A 20,468-nucleotide genomic window follows, 5' to 3' on the forward strand; every position below is an offset into this window, starting at 1 on the left:
GAAAGAGCATGTAATGGTCTTTGATTTAATACAAATTTTCTGGTGGTGTTGGCCGTGGATGTAGCCTGTAAAGGTGAACCACGTATATCTTGTGTTGTGGTTGTGTGCTTCTTTATTTTATGTCTCTCTTATTATTTCTCCCATATTTGGTTCAAATAACCAATTGCCCTTTGTGATCCTGTGTTCCGCTGTGCTAGGGTGCCAGTTTTCCCAACAGTTGGTATTAGAGCAAGGACGGGCTGGTCAGATTGAACCTGGATTTGGACGATAGTTTATTGTTCAGATAGAGAAATATGTTTTGAAGATAATGTTTAAACCAGTATTTGCACAAGAATGTATTTGTGATGTGATTTGCAAATCGGAGGTTCAACTTGGTAGAAATTTATGTTCTTCTTTTGGTTTTATGATGTAGTATAGGATGCATACTAAGGCTGAATTAGGTGGAATACATATATACTTCTTGAAAAGTGTTAGTAATCATACACTGTAAAGAATGGGTTACAAAGTTTAAAGAAAGGATGGAGATACGAGGTCTCATGTAGAAGCAAGTCCAACAACGCTTCGAAGTTAAGCACGAGATATTATAGATTTATGTTCTTAAGTCTATGTTAAAGTATTCTTGATGGCTTGCACGTAATATCAAGAATATACCTGATCTCGGAAGCATGTACCACGGTAATATGGGCATTCACACGGTATATATTCTGAGCGAGTATGTTGGGTGTGATGGTGGTAAAAAGTATGTCAGATTGGTGATGACTTTGTTAATTGCTCAAAGGTTTAAGCCTGTTAATCACAATGGAGATGTATGATGGTTTGTTTCAGATACACGGTAATCATGACATGTGCTGGAGTATGATATTGAAGCTACTTCTTCCTTTCTGGATTAGAGTTCAATATGTTGTTAGCTTACTGGTTAGGTGGAGTTAATTAGTGGCGATTCTTATGGATGGTTCTCTTGGTGATCAATGGTAGAGTCTGCGCAAGGATTTTTTTGATGGTGGTAGAAGATCTTCATGGTATTTGTGAGACGTGGCCTATTTCACAAGTGTTCTTCATGAAGAAGATGGTTTGAAGACTTTTATCAACATCATGGTGTTTTCATCGAAGAGATGGTTCTATGAAGATAGAAGTTCAGGTATGAGCTTCAAAAGTAATTCTACGGGAATATAGATATGGTGAATAACTTTGATGGGAGATAAAGGTAATTTCCTGTGATCGTCTCATGCTTGAAAGTATGATCCGAGGTGGAGATTGTTAGGAAAACCGTGAGTTTCCTATCTTTGGTCCTTTTCCCCATTGAGTGGGATTCCTAATATAGGTCATACAGAGTTTAGGAAAGAGTTTATACTTGGTAGCCAAGTTTGTGTTATCTATATATATGACTAGAATTGTAGGTTTGTAGAAATCCAACCTAGAAGAGTGGTAAATTCTTGTGTGTAGGATTTTGGTCTCTTTGTTAGGGAGGGTCGTGTGCTACCGTGAAGGTCAATAAGAGGATTTTGGAGTTCTAGTGTTTAGGGTTTGGGGCTTTGCCCGAAACCAGGTTTCCAGTGTTTCCATGTTTCTCCTTTGTTGTTAGCAGCTGTGAAGAAGGTGTAGAAGAGAAGACATAAGGCTGGTTTGAGGAATGGTTAGAGAATTGATTTCTATGGTTTCTTCGATGGTGTTCTCGGGTATGTCTTGTTAACTCTTTGAGTCTTGTCTTGGTTTGCGGAAAGAACATGTAATGGTCTTTGATTTAATGGAAGTTTTTCTGGTGATGTTAGCCGTGGATGTAGCCTGTAAAGGTGAACCACCAATTGCCCTACATTTGGTTCAAATCACCAATTACCCTTTGTGATTCTGATTTCCGCCGCGCTAGGGGTGCCAATTTTCCCCAACATTTTTAACATGGATGACACTATGTCTTACTGTTTCCTAGCTTCCTGTTTACGGACCAATGGGTTGCAAGAGGTGATTTTGCAGAAAACACGTCTCTCCACTATTGGCCCTAATATGCATCAGGATTAGTACGCCAATGTTTGTGGAGTGGATGCTCCCGCTACCTACATGGGAGAAACTTCCCCCAACACTATGTCTTTCCTGGAAGTGAAATACTTCGATGTAGTTATGAAGAACATCCACGATGACTTCCCTATGTCAAATAGAGACAAGGCTTTATGATAGTGCAATAAAATCTGCAATGCACAAGATTATCTTCTGGCGATCCCTATCGACAGACTCAACCACAAAATTGGTCATCGGCATCGACAGACTCAACCATAAAATTGGTCATCGGCACTTCAGCGCTGTTTTGTGTTTGTCTGCCCCTTTTACGATAGGAAAATGGACATTTATGGGTACCACGCTCTACATTGCGTACATGAGGTAGGCCTCAAATTTCGTCATGACTTGGTCTGTAGTACCTTTCCCGACATGTGTTTTCAATCCGGGACTACTGCAAGAAAATAGGTTGGTCATGGTTTTCTCTCCAGCAGTGGGGGGCATTGCGACCAACGGACATTCTCGTATATAATTTGGACAATGGTCGTGATGTGTGCCTTGATATTAGGGGAGTCTCTCTTTTTACTGGTGGTGGCATTCATACTTTTCCCCTTGGCCTTGCTATCGCTAATGCAGTTTCTCGTAAGCATACCAAATATCTTGACAAATGCAGATCACACGAGTATGGTTTTGGTACCCTTGCTTTTCGATACTAGGCGAGCTTGACGAAAAAGCTATTGACTTCATGAAGAGGATGGATAACTATTTATCCAAAAATGACGTTAGTGCTAGGAAAAACAATTTTTTATTTCATAGACTAGGGATCGTTATACAAAAAGACGTTGGTGCCCAACTTGTTACTAGGCATCTCAGTAGCTTTTTGTAATTCTATTTTTTTTATTATTATAGATAATTATTATTATTTAGAAAAACGGGTAGCTAGCTCAGCTGGTCATCCCCATTTCTCAAAGATTTCATGTGTTTCAGGAGGTCCCAGGTTCGAGTCCCTGATTTAGCTTGTCTCCCATAAGACGTGATTAACCTCTTATCCGCTTCAACTCAAAGATAAAATGAAGTGGCATGAACAAATGGGGGAAAGTACGTGGAAACAAATGGCTAGTCAATAATCATGATCGGCTTCTCAATTCCTCCCCATCATTCATCTCACACAAGGATTCTTGCTTCTTCATTTTTCGGAAAAGCCTTCGATAACAGTGATTTTCTAGATAGATAGAACATAAAAAAAGAAAGTTATTCAATTATTGAATTGATGGTCATAAAATATCACAATAAATAAATAAAATTATTGATATTCTTTCCCACTAGTGTGAGTAGTGAGTAACTATTAACTGTGTTCTGAAAACAGAAAATGGAGAGAAAGGAAGAAAAAAGCAGTTTGAATTCTCCACTAATATTACGAAATAGAGAAGAAGAAAACAAGGCAGAGATTATTATTGAAGAAGTAAAGAAACAATTATGGTTATCTGGACCTCTAATAACAGTTAATTTCAGTTATGTTCGTTGGTCATCTTGGTGAACTCTCACTGTCTGGTGCTTCAATGGCTACTTCTTTTGCAACTGTTACTGGTTTCAGCTTACTGGTAATTAACTTTCATCATTACTTCTTAGTTTTTATCATATTTACATTTAATTTTAAGCTTGAATAGCTACTTCTGCAAAGCTGACGGATATTATGTTCATCCTTATAGTAGTAAATCTGATGGCTTAAAGGTACGAGTTTATTGTGCACTCATGCGCCTCGTAATCCATTTGGGGCCGAAAAATAGGATATTTGTTGTTCATGTCTAATTATGGTTCATTCTGATATTTTGGACTAGATGGGAATGGCAAGTGCATTAGATACTCTGTGTGGCCAATCTTACGGCGCAAAACAGTACCATAAGCTAGGCATACATATGCAAAGGGGCATGTTTGTTCTTCTACTAGTTAGTGTTCCACTTTATTTTGTTTGGGCAAACACCGGCCGTATTCTCATAGCTGTGGGACAAGATCCTGAAATATCAGCTGAATCCGAAGTTTATGCTCGTTACATGATCCCTTCCTTATTCGCGTATGGACTTCTTCAGTGCCATATCAGGTTTCTACAAACACAAAACATAGTATCCCCAATGATGATAAGTTCGCAATGACGGCCTTGCTGCATTTTCTTGTGTGTTGGGTTCTGTTTTTCAAAGCTGGCCTAGGAATTAGAGGCGCTGCAATTGCGACTTCCATATCTTATTGGATCAGTTTGATACTTCTGGTACTTTATGTTAAGTACTCTGGTAAATGCGAAAGGACTTGGAATGGTTTCTCAAAGGAAGCACTCCATGACATTCTTAACTTTATAAGACTCGCAGTTCCTTCGGCTATTATGGTCTGGTATTATGAGATCTCACTACATACCGCTTTCTAAATTTTAACATCTATACTTCACGTACTGTTTTAGAAATTGTCTAACTTCATCAATTGGAACAGCTTAGAAATGTGGTCTTTCAATCTGGTGGTTTTGCTATCGGGTTTGCTTCCCAACCCAGAGCTAGAAACTTCGGTGCTGTCAACCTGGTAAACTCCTTGCCAATACTTGCACAAAATTTTCTTTTGAGTTTCATAACTGTCTGGATAAATGCAAACAACACTGCATTTCTATTTGCTAAATCCTTCATGTTTTTCAGCCTTAACACAGGTGCATTGGTCTGTATGATCCCATCTGGACTGGGTGGGTCTGTAAGGTCAGTTGCGCTAAATGTATTAGTTTTTCTGAATTATTTATGATTATGCTTAATTGTGTTTTTCGCTTTATATTATGTAATGTAGCTTTGTCAGGTACTCTGTATAAAGCTCTTACACTAAAGATATTTCTAAAAAATCCACAGCACAAGAGTTTCCAATGAGCTAGGAGCAGGCCATCCTCAAGCTGCACGTTTAGCTGTGCAAGTTGTGTTTGTTTTAGCTGCCACAGAGGGAATTATAATAGGCATAATCATGATTTTGATACACCATATTTGGGGCAGTGCTTATAGCAATGAGAAAGAGGTGGTGGATTATGTTGCAGTGATGATGCCAATAATTTCCGTCTCCAACTTCATTGACGGACTTCAATCCATTCTTTCAGGTTCTTTCAGTGCTAAACAGTAAATTATGTGTCAATATATCGTCTTGAAATATTTACCGAGTCGTTCTTTCAGGTACGGCTAGAGGATGTGGTTGGCAAAAGATTGGTGCTTATGTCAATCTGGGATCTTATTACCTTGTCGGAATTCCTTGTGCGGTTCTGCTAGCTTTTTTTCTACATGTGGGAGGAAAGGTTAGATGGTTTTTCTCTTATCATACTTGGTAAATTTTGTAAGATTACTAAGTACGGATAATGATGCTTTTGTAAATGCGAAATTGCCCAAAGAAGGACTTTGGATTGGGATGGTATGCGCACTTTCTGTTCAAGGTTTTTCGCTTCTTATCATCACTATACGCACCAACTGGGAGCTAGAAGTAAAACAATTTTTACCGTCTTTATTTCACAATCTTTTAAACAATTTCTTGGTTATGAATCTAACTGATTACTTTCTGTAACTTGGCATATTTAGGCAAAACAGGCATCGGAAAGATTTTACGATGCTGCAATTCCTGTGACTATGGTGTCATAAAGCACAGAAGAATTCTCTGCAGTTGTTCGTGTAACAATTTCCTATATGAAAAAACTTGGCATATTTCAGGCAAAACAGGCGTCAGAAAGAATTTATGATTTTTACCCTAGAAGTAAAACAATTTTTACCCTCTTTATTTCAGAGTCTTCGACAATTTCTTGGTTTTGCTGGTTATTCATTCTTGTCTAATTTTCGGTAACTTGGCATATTTCGGGCAAAACAGGCGTCAGAAAGAGTTTATGATGCTGCAATTCCTGTAACTGTGGTGTCATAAAGAACTTGTATTTCCGGATGATTTACATTAGATATAGTAGTAGATTGTGTAATCCTTATATCCTAGAATTAAAAACACAAAAATTTGTAATTTTGAAAGAAATGATGCCTGCAAGTTTGAGAAAATTGTTGCTTCCCTAACCAAATTTATTAAGTGACAAAGTGTTTTACCTGAAAACAAAAATTGCCCGCCCTTCTCTGAGCATACAACATCACAAAATATGAACGGTACTTTGCAACCAACCATAATCTTGTTGGGCTTGATGTTTGCTGCAATATCACAGTTTGAGCTAAAGAAACACAAAGATAGGGCTGTCAACGGCACTAAACGTAACGGATATTGGCTCTGCCGCTTCCGTTGCCATTAAAATTATCGGATATCCGATATCCGTTAAGTTCCGACGGAAATTTAAAATTCAATTTCATTACCGTTACGTCGGACTTATTGGATATCAGATATTTTTATGATACCATCCGATATTTTCACAGAACAAACACAGAGCAGGTTCCAAATCCAAGAAAACCAGTTCTAAATCCATGTCGCATAAAAAAAAAACATACAGATGTTCATGTTCTAAATCCACGCCACCAAATTACATGTTCAGATGTTCTAGATTTCTAGCAAAAGAAAAAACCATGTTATTGCAAAAGAAAAGACAAAGGATGAAAGGAACTTTATCTCCATATGTTGCAACAACTTCAAATGCATTCCTCCATCTCCACTGCCAACTGCATCTGCAAATGTATTCCTCCTTAGTCCTGAACTTCTGCATTTTTAAAGGAAAATCAAAAGTGTTAGTTAAGTTTGCAATGTCAGTGCAATAAGCCAATAAATATAAAAGCAAATAAAATATCAAGATGTGAGGAAAGTTGCCAGTAATACAACTATCACTGTCACTGAGACTGAGATCTGGCATCCAATCACCCAAACAAAGCAATGCTTCAACAAGTTCTGGAGCTAATGAACTCCTATGAGATGTGAGAACCCTGCCACCAATATTAAACATTGATTCTGATGCTACACTTGTCACTGGAACATCCAATACATCTCTTGAAATCCTTGAGAGAGTTGGGTACTTAGGATCATGATTCCACCAACTTAAGATATCAAACCTTATTTCTTCAGTGGATGTGCCTTTAGGAAGAACTGTTTCTGCTAAGTATGTCTCCAATTCTGACTTCTCAACCTTAAACACATTGTTTTCCATAATAAAATCATCATAACCAAATTCATATGATGTTGTTGTAGCTGCACAGATCTCAATTCCAACTGAATTCATTCCACTATCAAAATAATCTGGAGTTGTAGTGTTGGTTTCATAAGCACAGTAAAGAGCATTGAGTGAAAGCTCAAATTTGTTATAGTGAGTTTGATAGTTTTGCACACCATATACTCTCTTCATAACAAACTCCACCCATCTAGCCTTATACCTAGGATCTAAACCAACTCCAATGCCCATCAAAGTGTTACTTTATTTCCAGTAGCTATTAAATTTTGTCCTCATATTCTTGGCCATGTCTCTGATATACTCATGCTCACTGAATTCCCAGATCTTAATGCTTCTATTAACTTCTTTCACCCCATTACAATACAAATTTGTTGTGGGATACTTAATCCCGACAAATTTGGTTGAAATCACATCAAATAATTCCAAACATTCACATATATGTACTCCTTGTTGCCACTCCTGAGAAGTTGGTAGTATCTTGAAGTCATTGTCCAAATCAGCTAGCCTAACAAAAGCTTGTCTCAAAAAAATTGCATCGTTAAGCATCTTAAAGGTGGAGTTCCACCGGGTATCCACATCTAAACCAACATACCTTGAAGCAGGAAGCTTAACTTGGAAAATAATACATTCAAATCTCTCTTTTCTAGCCTGACTTGACTTGACATATTTCACACACTCTCTAGCTGCATCTATAAATGGAGCAACTACTCTCATTCCACACCCCACAATCAAGTGCAATACATGATTACTACACCTCATTTGGAACTAATCCCCATTAAGAACTAGACAATCTTTGATATCAAGCCATGACTTCAGATTTTCCATCATAACATTGTTTGAGCTAGCATTGTCAGCAACTATAGCAAAAAGCTTACAATATATGTTCCAATCTAGAGCTACTGATTTCACTACAAATGTTAGAACTTATCCAGAATGTGGTGATGGCACTAAAGTGTATGCTAGTGTTTTTTTAACCAGTTTCCACTCATCATCCATGTAATGAATTGTCAGACAATAATAACCATCTTTTGTATGCTTACATGTCCACATATCTGTTGTTAAACTACATTTAGATGTAATTGTTTCAAATTGTTCTTGTAATTGCAGTTTGAACTCAGTTCTTAGTTTCATGATATCTTCCCTAACTGTATTTCTAGTGTAAAGCTTAGGAGCAGGATTCAGAGACTTAACAAACTCTCTAAAATATGGATGCTCAACTATAGTGATTGGATAACCATGCTTAGCAATCATCTTAGCAACAAGTATCCTAGTAGCATCAGCATCATACTTCCAATTAGCTAACTTAGTTTGTGCATTACCTGTTTTAATTGTTGTAATCTTTCTTTGTCCTTTCTCATTCTCAGGCTTTTCTTTTTAGCATGGTGATGCAAGCGGCTGGTTCCTTGGTGCTTCAAATTTCTTCTTACAATGTTTGCAGTGAGCTAAAATTATCCCAACCTGCTTCCGTTTTACTATCTTCTTTCCAATTGACCTTTCAAAATCATTCCATGCGTCAGACCTAATTGAATGTAGTTTTTTCTTTTTTTTTTAGCTATAATTGGATCTTCATCTACTTCTATTTCATCTTCTGCTTCTTCTCTGGGACGAACCGCAGGTGTAACAGCAGCAGGTGTTGAATGAATTCCTGAACCTTGAACTTGGTTTGATGCAGCAGGTAATTGTGATGCAACTGAAAGTGAGGGTGAGGGATTGCTTGATGAACCAACATGATTGGATGCTCCTCTTTCGCTTTGAGACATGATTAATTTCACGAATATCAATCTGTTTTGAAAACCCTAATTTCAGAAACCCTAAATTGAAAATTGAGTTTTTAGGATTTAAATTAAACTCAAAAGAAACAGAAGAAGATAACCCTAGTTTTCTAATCAGTAATCACACATTATTGTATAGATAAGAAGATGATTTTTCACGAATTGAAACTGAAGAAGAGGTGAGTGAGTTTTTCTTCTATTTTTTTCTCTGTTTTGGGTCGACTGAAACTGAAGAAGAATGAATGAATCGAAGTATATTTACCTAGGTTTAAGAATTTACACGTGCTAAACACACGTTATCGGAAATAAGGATAACGGAAATAGCCTTAACCGGTACCCTTACGGTAGGATAAAAATATCCATTAAGTTATCAGCTACGGATATCCGATTACCGATATAACGGAACTTAACCTAAAGGATTCCGGATAATCAGATTCGGCTAACGGATAACAACGGATATCCATTGACAGCCTAACAGTCTAAAGATTTGCATTATCAGTTCACGGTTGGTAATTATCATTATTTTCACAGTTGGTAATTCTCTTACTAGAAATTTGCATGTCTTTTTCTTCATGTGGAGGTTATTTTTGAGTCTAGATTATAATGTTTCGCGTAGAAGAAAGCCATGCATCTATCTACACGGTGTGTTTGGTTCACTAAAGGCGCATGACGAAAGCCTGTTCCACACGACACCAGTGGACAAAAGGACTTAGCCTTATCTGTCTTCTTTTAAATCAGAAATGCCTCTGTCAACAGTCCAAACCAAGAAAAACAAAAAGTACGTACTTGAAACTATTAGTCATGAATATGATCGGTCGCCCTCGGTTCTTGCCAACCGTTCATCCCAAAAGGATTCTTTCTCTTTTGAGAAAAGCGTTAAAGTACGGTGATTTCCTAGCGATACAATTATTGAATCGTAAAAGAAAATAGTTGAAGGGTGTCAATCTCCCACTAGTTCTTGAGTCTCTTTCTTTCCAACTAGAGTGAGTGAGTACTCTCAGTGTGTGTTCTGAGAGAAAACACAGAAATGATGGAGAAAAAGGAATAAAAATGCAGTTTGAATTCTCCATTAATATCACGAAATAGAGAAGAAGAAGAAAATAACAAGAATAGTAGTTATTCGGAGATCATTATTGAAGAAGTGAAGAAACAATTATGGTTATCTGGACCTCTAATAACAGTTAATCTCCTTCAGTTTTGTATACAGTTAATTTCAGTTATGTTTGTTGGTCATCTTGGTGAACTGTCACTTTCTGGTGCTTCAATGGCTACTTCTTTTGCAACTGTTACTGGTTTCAGCTTACTGGTAATCAACTTTCATCGTTAACTTCTTCTTAATTTCTACCATTACATTCGATATTCAGCTTCAATGGATGCTTCCTCTAAGTCGTGGTCAGATTTCACATCTATTTATGTGCCTTTACGTGATACTATATAGTAAATTTGATGGCTTAAAGGTGTGTGCTCACTGTGCACTCATGCGTGTGATAATCCACTCAGAAGTCGAGATAATTAATTCATTTTTAAGATAATTGTTAGTTTTGTGCCGCGTGCCTTGGTGACGGAATATGTAACACTGGAAAATGGAGTATTATGTTTTTGTTGCATTTGATTTTAATCCATGGGAGAACCCGAATATGGTTCCATGATTAATTTTTTTCATTCAGAGTAAACCCTCTTTTGATCTCGAACTAATATGATTTTTGTTGTTCATATCTAATTATGGTTCATTCTGATCCTTTGGACTAGATGGGAATGGCAAGTGCATTAGACACTCTATGCGGCCAATCTTACGGAGCAAAACAGTATCATATGTTGGGCATACATATGCAAAGAGGAATGTTTATTCTTTTACTGGTTAGCATTCCTATAGCTTTCGTCTTGGCAAACACATGCCGTATTCTCATAACTGTGGGACAAGATCCTGAAATATCAGCCGAAGCAGGAGTTTATGCTCGTTATATGATCCCTTCTTCAGTGTTATGTCAGGTTTTTACAGACACAAAACATAGTTTTCCCAATGATGATAAGTTCTGCAATGACGGCGTTACTGCACTTTGTTGTGTTTTGGGTTCTGGTTTTTAAAGCTGGCCTAGGAAATAAAGGTGCTGCAATAGCGACTTCCATATCTTGTTGGATCAATCTGACATTTCTCGTACTTTATGTTAAGTACTCTGGTAAATGTGAAAGGACTTGGACTGGTTTCTCAAAGGAAGTACTCCATGACATTCTTAACTTTATAAGACTCGCAGTTCCTTCTGCCATCATGGTATGGTAAGTCCTGCTTTCCTAAGTGACTTATTGTATAATTTTAGCAATTGTCTAACTTCATCAACTGGAACATCTTAGAAGTGTGGTCTTTTGAGCTGGTGGTTCTGCTATCGGGTTTGCTTCCCAACCCAAAGATAGAAACCTCGGTGCTATCGATCTCGTAAAATCCTTTCCCATACTTGTTTCATAACTGGCTTGATGAATGTTTTCAAAATGCAAACAACAACGCTGTAATTTTGTACTCTCGTAATGGAAAACTAAAGACAAAAATTAATTATCTTTTCTGTTTGCTAAATCCTTCATATTTTTCAGCTTAAACACCGGTTCATTAGTCTCAATGATCTCATCTGGACTCAGTGGTGCAGTAAGGTCAGTGGTCCTGAATTTCCATTTTCGCTTCATTGTAAAACAAACCTATGTTGTGCTAGGCGCTCGCCTAGGCGCCCAAGGCATACAGGGCGCGCCTAGCTAATAAAGCGCCCCAGGTGCCATAAACGTGAGTCATTACCTTTTTCATTTTATTTTTCTGGTCCCCTTGGGCGCCTTAGGGGCACCTAGGCGCTAGGTGAGGTGAAGGGCTTGGCGCTCCGCCTAGCGCCTCACACAACATTGAAACAAACAATCAAAAGAACAAACTAAAAATGATTATGTTGGATGATTGTATAAAGCTCTTACAGTAAAGTTTTTCTAAAATTTCACAGCACAAGAGTTTCAAATGAGCTAGGAGCAGATCATCCTCAAGCTGCGCGTTTAGCAGTACAAGTTGTGTTTGTTTTGGCAGCCACACAGGGAATTCTAATAGGCACAATCATGATTTTGGTACGCCATATTTGGGGAAGTGCTTATAGCAATGAGAAAGAGGTGGTGCACTATGTAGCTGTCATGATGCCAATACTTGCCATCTCCAACTTCGTCAACGGACTTCAATACGTTCTTTCAGGTTCTTTTTGCGATCAATAGTGCTAAATAGTAAATTATGTGTCAATTTATCAGCTTGAAATATTTACCAAGTCGTCCTTTCAGGTATGGCTAGAGGATGTGGTTGGCAAAAGATTGGAGCTTATGTCAATCTGGGATCTTATTACCTTGTCGGAATTCCTTGTGCCGTTCTATTAGCTTTTGTTCTACACGTGGGAGGAATGGTTAGAACGTTCTTCTCTATTATACTTGGTCAAATTATGAATATCACTTCAATACTGATGCCAGTTGTGTGAGGCGTTAGGTGAAACGAGGCGCCTAGGCCGGCATGCCTAGAAAAAAATACTAATGGCTCACATTTTGGCGCCTTAAACGTTCTATTAGCTATGCTCCCCCCTGCGCGACTCGTGCGCCTAGCTCGGGTTTCACAACATTGACTGATGGTGATGTTTTCTTGATGTGGAATTGCGCAAATAGGGACTTTGGGTTAGGATGGTATGCGCACTTTTTGTTCAAGGCTTTTAGCTAATTAATAATCATCACCTAGTTTAGCACCCCTGTAAACTAAATTCAAGTTTTGTTTTATTGTTTTTTTCCCTGGTGGGGCCCAGTCACGTGGACCGGCCCTATTTCCAGCCTAGCCCGCCAACCCAAAGGAAAGCGCTACTGTACGAAAGTACGCGACGTTAGATTTTAATTTTACTGTTGCCTGGTATACTATTGCCAGACTAATTCGCAAACAGGGACTTTGTGTTGGGATGGTATGCGCACTTGGTGTTCAAGGTTTTTCGCTTCGTGTCATCACTATACGCATAGACTGGGAGCAACAAATAAAACATATTTTAGCCTCTTTATTTCAGAGTTTGGAACAATTTGAACCTTGATTTTTGTTGGTTACTCTTGTTTCATTCTCTGTTACTTGGGCTTTATGTTTGCTGCAATATCATCATAGTCCACATTTTTGCAACACAAATCCATGATTTAATCCCGACAGAGTAGCCAAGCCGTTGAGAGTCCGTTATGTGGTAGGCGCGTAGCCGCCTATCAAACTCAAAAACTTATTTGGATATTTTTAGGATACGGAGTATATTTGTGATTTGGACATTCTTCAAGCAAACAAATTTAAAGTTTGGACATATCCTCTCTGTGTTGTGACTTTCTCATCACATGGAGAAAGCCCCTGGTAAAGATGATAAGTGTTATCTCCATGTCTTTGCGACTCAGTGCACTGAATTTTGAATGCAAGGCCCTCTAGGAGATGTTCAAACTCCACGAGGTTAGCGATCTCATTGCCCGGCCCCTTCCATCTCTCCCCTTTTAATGGTAATAAGGGATTACAAAATTCAAGTAGATATAACCGTTGGATCTCCAAACTTTAAAATTCCATCGTTGGATCTCACAAATAGAATTCTGTCAGAACTATTGTTATTATCCGTTAGATCATTAGACCTCCTATTCTTATCAGCCGTTAGATTTTGCGACTCTGTGCACTGAATTTGAATGCAAGGCTGCTATAGGAGAATTTCAAACTCCACGAGGTTAAGGATCTTAATACCCGACCCCTTCCATGGTTGTAAGTACACTAAAGAATTTAATGAAGGTGTATGAGCCGGTTCAAGCTAAGCCATTGCAATACTCTTTCAATACAATTTTATTGGAGTACATTCATTTTTGAACTAAAATAGATAATAGTTTTATCTTTTTTATTTAACGTCCAACTTTCTGAGTGAATTATTAGCAATGATTTGTCAAGGATGACTAGCCATTAATGTAAGGGTAAATTACATTTCACTGAATTCGTTGTATAAATATTTGAGAAACATTTATAGCATTAATGGAGAAAGATTTATTTTTTTTAATGAAAGGATTCCATTTCATTAATCGTGAACCTTGATTATAAGGTGATTAAGTACATCAAGAAACTATATTGTTTAAACATGAAATGCTTATGTACAAAATATATAGTCGGATATTTCCATAACATAAAGAAAAGGAATACAAGGAAACGATAAACTATGCAAGTATAAAAGTGCCGATTAAATAGGAAGAGATGGTTTTTAAACATAGTCTTATCATTTGATATTCAATCTTCTTTGAAAGAGATAATCCAAATCAGGAGTTTTCTGCCTAATTTTTATCAGAAGAATCCAGATTCTAGTGACCGGAGCTCAACGTCCAAATACTTTTCGGTATTCCAAACAGTAAAGGAATAATCTGTTTGGTGACTAGCCATTAATGTAAGGGTAAATTACTTTTCGGTGAATTTGTTGTATAAATATTTGAGAAACATTTATTTATACATAATGGAGAAAGATTTTTTTTTAATCAAAGGATTCCATTTCATTAATCATGAATCTTGATTATAAGGTGATTAAGTCATCAAAACTATTGTTTAAACATGAAGAACATACTGTACAAAATATATAGTCGATATTCCGACAACAGAAAGAAAATGATCATATAAGGAAACGATAAACTATGCAAGTATGAGAGTGACGATTAAATAGGAAGAGATGGTTTCTAGACAGTCTTATCATTTAATATTGAATCTTCTTTGAAAAAGATATTCCAAATCAGGAGTTTTCTGCCTAATTTTTGATCAGAAGAATCTAGATTTCAGTGACTAGAGTTCAACTCCAAATACTTACAAGACCAAACAACCAAAGTTGAATCTCCATAAATGCAAGGAAGTAGCGTGGGAAACACGTCACAAGAAACGTCATGAAGACACGACTAAAAGGTCTGACAACAACGAAAAGCGTCGGAGACGACACCGAAAAACTAAAAAAACTTGAACGTTAACTTCTAGTCTATGGAAACAGTAGATGAAAACTAATACTTCCCAGATCTACTCTAAGTGGAGCAGATCTAAGCGGATAATACTCGACGGAAATCGCTTGAGTATGAAGAGAGAGAGAATGGAGAGATCTGGATTAATGAATGAAAAAAAATACCACTTGATATTTCCCATTCTTTTCAAATTATTTGGAAGTAAAAATTGTGAAATCGTAGACTTGCTTGGATCACTCTTTTAATGCCCTGAGTCATAAGTATTTTATAATTCTTTCAATTGAGATCACCTAAAATAACACCACTGGAAATTCATACTATTGAGTGCCCATCTTACTCAAATGCCAGCGGCCGGAATGAGCTCATCGCTCAAAACTCACTAATTACAACTTGTCGCTTAGATCTCATCCCCTAGTTCTCGTCGCTCATGTCTCATTGCTTAGAGCTCACCACTCACAAACATATCACAGAGGTCAATGCTCAAATTATACCAATACAGTCTACTCCAAGTCTTACTGAAATTGAAGCCACTACTAGTCTTACTATTTTTACTAGACCTGATACTGATCAGTCCACTTAATTAAATATAGATGAAAAGATGAGGGTACCCAAATACACCACAATATTTTTGTTTCAACCTATAAGTCCTCTTCCGAATGTGATCGTCTACGGACAGAGTCGAGACAATACAACAATTCGGTTCCACACCTTGTGTGATTGTCTATGGATACGAGATTGAGACATTACGACAACAAGGAGTGCACTTGGTAATAGGTTCGGTAATAACCGGAACTATACATGATGAATATCAAGTGTTATGGAGCTAACACACTTGTGTATTTTACTTAATTATAATAACAATTATAATGCATAAAACAATGTAAAAGACACAGCAAGATTTTGTTAACAAGGAAACCGCAAATACAGAAAAACCCCGGGACCTAGTCCAGTTTTGTATACTCTCAGAATTAAGCCGCTATAAAAATCTAATACCAACTTCGTATAGTTGAGACCAAATAGACTACCCCTAGCTACTTACTTTCCTCGAATCCCTGCGCCTTCGACTTCTAGATTCATGCACGTGAATAGAAAGTTCCTTTGGATCGTATTCCAAACAGTAAAGGAATAATCTGTTTGGTGACCGCTCTAATCAATCTTGCTTGAAGATATAATGAGTTGTTGACAAAGTCTTTTAAGTTTAATCTAATAAACTCTTTTGTTTGGTTAGATCAATCTATCGAATAACTACCAAAATAGTCAAGTTTAGATTCACACTCAATCGATATAGACCTCAAAGAGAAATATAGAGAATGCCGATCTCATGTAACTAATCAATCAGATCAATCATAGATATATCGATTCTAGTTGGATCCCAGCCGATCAAGGTTTGTGCACTAAATCCACAAGATACTAAAACCAATAAGAACTCTTGTTTGCTAAATCCTTCATGTTTTTCAGCCTTAACACAGGTGCATTGGTCTGGATGATCCCATCTGGACTGGGTGGGGCTGTAAGGTCAGTTGCGCTAAATGTATTAGTTTTTCTGAATTATTTATGATTATGCTTAATTGTGTTTTTCGCTTATATTATGTAATGTAGCTTTGTCAGGTACTCTGTATAAAGCTCTTACACTAAAGATATTTCTAAAAAATCCACAGCACAAGAGTTTCCAATGCGCTAGGAGCAGGCCATCCTCAAGCTGCACGTTTAGCTGTGCAAGTTGTGTTTGTTTTGGCTGCCACAGAGGGAATTATAATAGGCATAATCATGATTTTGATACGCCATATTTGGGGCAGTGCTTATAGCAATGAGAAAGAGGTGGTGGATTATGTTGCAGTGATGATGCCAATACTTGCCGTCTCCAACTTCATTGACGGACTTCAATCCGTTCTTTCAGGTTCTTTCAGTGCTAAACAGTAAATTATGTGTCAATATATCGGCTTGAATATTTACCGAGTCGTTCTTTCAGGTACGGCTAGAGGATGTGGTTGGCAAAAGATTGGTGCTTATGTCAATCTGGGATCTTATTACCTTGTCGGAATTCCTTGTGCGGTTCTGCTAGCTTTTGTTCTACATGTGGGAGGAAAGGTTAGATGGTTTTTCTCTTATCATACTTGGTAAATTTTGCAAGATTACTAAGTACGGATAATGATGCTTTTGTAAATGCGAAATTCCCATACAGGGACTTTAGATTGGGTTGGTATGCACACTTTCTGTTCAAGGTTTTTCGCTTCTTATCATCACTATACGCACCAACTGGGAGCTAGAAGTAAAACAATTTTTACCGTCTTTATTTCACAATCTTTTAAACAATTTCTTGGTTATGAATCTAACTGATTACTTTCTGTAACTTGGCATATTTAGGCAAAACAGGCGTCGGAAAGAGTTTACGATGCTGCAATTCCTGTGACTATGGTGTCATAAAGCACAGAAGAATTCTCTGCAGTTGTTCGTGTAACAATTTCTTATATGAAAAAACTTGGCATATTTCAGGCAAAACAGGCGTCAGAAAGAGTTTATGATTTTTACCCTAGAAGTAAAACAATTTTTACCCTCTTTATTTCAGAGTCTTCGACAATTTCTTGGTTTTGCTGGTTATTCATTCTTGTCTAATTTTCGGTAACTTGGCATATTTCGGGCAAAACAGGCGTCAGAAAGAGTTTATGATGCTGCAATTCCTGTAACTGTGGTGTCATAAAGTACTTGTATTTCCGGATGATTTACATTAGATATAGTAGTAGATTGTGTAATCCTTATATCCTAGAATTAGAAACAAAAATTTTAATTTTGAAAGAAATGATGCCTGCAAGTTTGAGAAAATGGTTGCTTCCCTAACCAAATTTATTAAGTGACAAAGTGTTTTACCTGAAAACAAAAATTGCTCGCACTTGTCTGAGCATACAGCATCACAAAATATGAACGGTACTTTGCAACCAACCATAATCTTGTTGGGCTTGATGTTTGCTGCAATATCACAGTTTGACCTAAAGAAACACAAAGATAGGGCTGTCAACGACACTAAACGTAACGGATATTGGTTCTGCCGCTTTCGTTGCCATTAAAATTATCGGATATCGGATATCCGTTAAGTTCCGACGGAAATTTAAAATTCAATTTCATTACCGTTACGTCGGACTTACTGGATATCAGATATTTTTCCGATACCATCCGATATTTTCACAGAACAAACACAGAGCAAGTTCTAAATCCAAGAAAACCAGTTCTAAATCCATGCCGCATAAAAAAAACATACAGATGTTCATGTTCTAAATCCACGCCACCAAATTACATGTTCAGATGTTCTAGACTTCTAGCAAAAAAAAACCATGTTCTTGCAAAAGAAAAGACAAAGGATGAAAGGAACTTTATCTCCATATGTTGCAACAACTGCAAATGCATTCCTCCATCTCCACTGCCAACTGCATCTGCAAATGTATTCCTCCTTAGTCCTGAACTTCTGCATTTTTAAAGGAAAATCAAAAGTGTTAGTTAAGTTTGCAATGTCAGTGCAATAAGCCAATAAATATAAAAGCAAATAAAATATCAAGATGTGAGGAAAGTTACCAGTAATACAACTATCACTGTCACTGAGACTGAGATCTGGCAGCCAATCACCCAAACAAAGCAATGCTTCAACAAGTTCTGGAGCTAATGAACTCCTATGAGATGTGAGAACCCTGCCACCAATATTAAACATTGATTCTGATGCTACACTTGTCACTGGAACAGCCAATACATCTCTTGAAATCCTTGAGAGAGTTGGGTACTTAGGATCATGATTCCACCAACTTAAGATATCAAACCTCATTTCTTCAGTGGATGTGCCTTAGGAAGAACTGTTTCTGCTAAGTATGTCTCCAATTCTGATTTCTCAACCTCAAACACATTGTTTTCCATAATAAAATCATCATAACCAAATTCATATGATGTTGTTGTAGCTGCACAGATCTCAATTCCAGCTGAATTCATTCCACTATCAAAATAATCTGGAGTTATAGTGTTGGTTTCATAAGCACAGTAAAGAGCATTGAGTGAAAGCTCAAATTTGTTATATTGAGTTTGATAGTTTTGCACACCATATACTCTCTTCATAACAAACTCCACCCATCTAGCCTTATACCTAGGATCTAAACCAACTCCAATGACCATCAAAGTGTTACTTTATTTCCAGTAGCTATTAAATTTTGTCCTCATATTCTTGGCCATGTCTCTGATATACTCATGCTCACTTAATTCCCAGATCTTAATGCATCTATTAACTTCTTTAACCCCATTACAATACAAATTTGTTGTGGGATACTTAATCCCGACAAATTTGGTTGAAATCACATCAAATAATTCCAAACATTCACATATATGTACTCCTTGTTGCCACTCCTGAGAAGTTGGTAGTATCTTGAAGTCATTGTCCAAATCATCTAGCCTAACAAAAGCTTGTCTCAAAAAATTTGCATCGTTAAGCATCTTAAAGGTGGAGTTCCACCTGGTATCCACATCTAAACCAACAGACCTTGAAGCAGGAAGCTTAACTTGGAAAATAACACATTCAAATCTCTCTTTTCTAGCCTGACTTGACTTGACATATTTCACACATTCTCTAACTTCATCTATAAATGGAGCAACTACTCTCATTCCACACCCCACAATCAAGTACAATACATGATTACTACACCTCATTTGGAACTAATCCCCATTAAGAACTAGACAATCTTTGCCATCAAGCCATGACTTCAGATTTTCCATCATAACATTGTTTGAGCTAGCATTGTCAGCAGCTATAGCAAAAAGCTTACAATATATGTTCCAATCTAGAGCTACTGATTTCACTACAAATGTTAGAACTTATCCAGAATGTGGTGATGGCACTAAAGTGTATGCTAGTGTTTTTTTTTACCAGTTTCCACTCATCATCCATGTAATGAATTGTCACACAATAATAACCATCTTTTGTATGCTTACATGTCCACATATCTGTTGTTAAACTACATTTAGATGTAATTGTTTCAAATTGTTCTTGTAATTGCAGTTTGAACTCAGTTCTTAGTTTCATGATATCTTCCCTAACTGTATTTCTAGTGTAAAGCTTAGGAGCAGGATTCAGAGACTTAACAAACTCTCTAAAATATGGATGCTCAACTATAGTGATTGGATAACCATGCTTAGCAATCATCTTAGCAACAAGTATCCTAGTAGCATCAACATCATACTTCCAATTAGCTAACTTAGTTTGTGCATTACCTGTTTTAATTGTTGTAATCTTTCTTTGTCCTTTCTCATTCTCAGGCTTTTCTTTTTAGCATGGTGATGCAAGCGGCTGGTTCCTTGGTGCTTCAAATTTCTTCTTACAATGTTTGCAGTGAGCTAAAATTATCCCAACCTGCTTCCGTTTTACTATCTTCTTTCCAATTGACCTTTCAAAATCATTCCATGCGTCAGACCTAATTGAATGTAGTTTTTTCTTTTTTTTTTTAGCTATAATTGGATCTTCATCTACTTCTATTTCATCTTCTGCTTCTTCTCTGGGACGAACCGCAGGTGTAACAGCAGCAGGTGTTGAATGAATTCCTGAACCTTGAACTTGGTTT

The 20,468-nt window shown here is 37.2% G+C and overlaps 1 protein-coding gene and 2 pseudogenes across 1 annotated transcript; all 3 read left to right on the top strand.

Moving 5' to 3' along the window:
* The first annotated feature begins 3,355 nt into the window (after nucleotides 1-3,355).
* LOC113361005 lies at nucleotides 3,356-5,789 on the top strand (annotated as a pseudogene).
* Nucleotides 5,790-9,905: 4,116 nt separating this feature from the next.
* LOC113359123 lies at nucleotides 9,906-17,307 on the top strand (annotated as a pseudogene).
* Nucleotides 11,329-12,927, top strand: LOC113361006 (protein DETOXIFICATION 16-like). The gene is made up of 3 exons (XM_026604401.1): nucleotides 11,329-11,544; nucleotides 11,877-12,115; nucleotides 12,199-12,927. The coding sequence occupies exons 1-3, from the start codon at nucleotides 11,513-11,515 to the stop codon at nucleotides 12,387-12,389; spliced, it is 462 nt and encodes a 153-aa protein (XP_026460186.1). The 5' UTR covers nucleotides 11,329-11,512; the 3' UTR covers nucleotides 12,390-12,927.
* Nucleotides 17,308-20,468: the final 3,161 nt, after the last annotated feature.

This window comes from Papaver somniferum, chromosome 3, assembly GCF_003573695.1.
Source record: "Papaver somniferum cultivar HN1 chromosome 3, ASM357369v1, whole genome shotgun sequence".
Lineage (NCBI taxonomy): Eukaryota > Viridiplantae > Streptophyta > Magnoliopsida > Ranunculales > Papaveraceae > Papaver > Papaver somniferum.

Bases quoted from the DNA above. Each gene is read 5' to 3' on its own strand.
- LOC113361006 (XM_026604401.1), top strand. From the start codon at position 11,513: ATGATCTCATCTGGACTCAGTGGTGCAGTAAG. The intron at 11,545-11,876 runs GTCAGTGGTCCT...AAAATTTCACAG, and splicing joins GGACTCAGTGGTGCAGTAAG to CACAAGAGTTTCAAATGAGC. The intron at 12,116-12,198 runs GTTCTTTTTGCG...TCGTCCTTTCAG, and splicing joins ACTTCAATACGTTCTTTCAG to GTATGGCTAGAGGATGTGGT.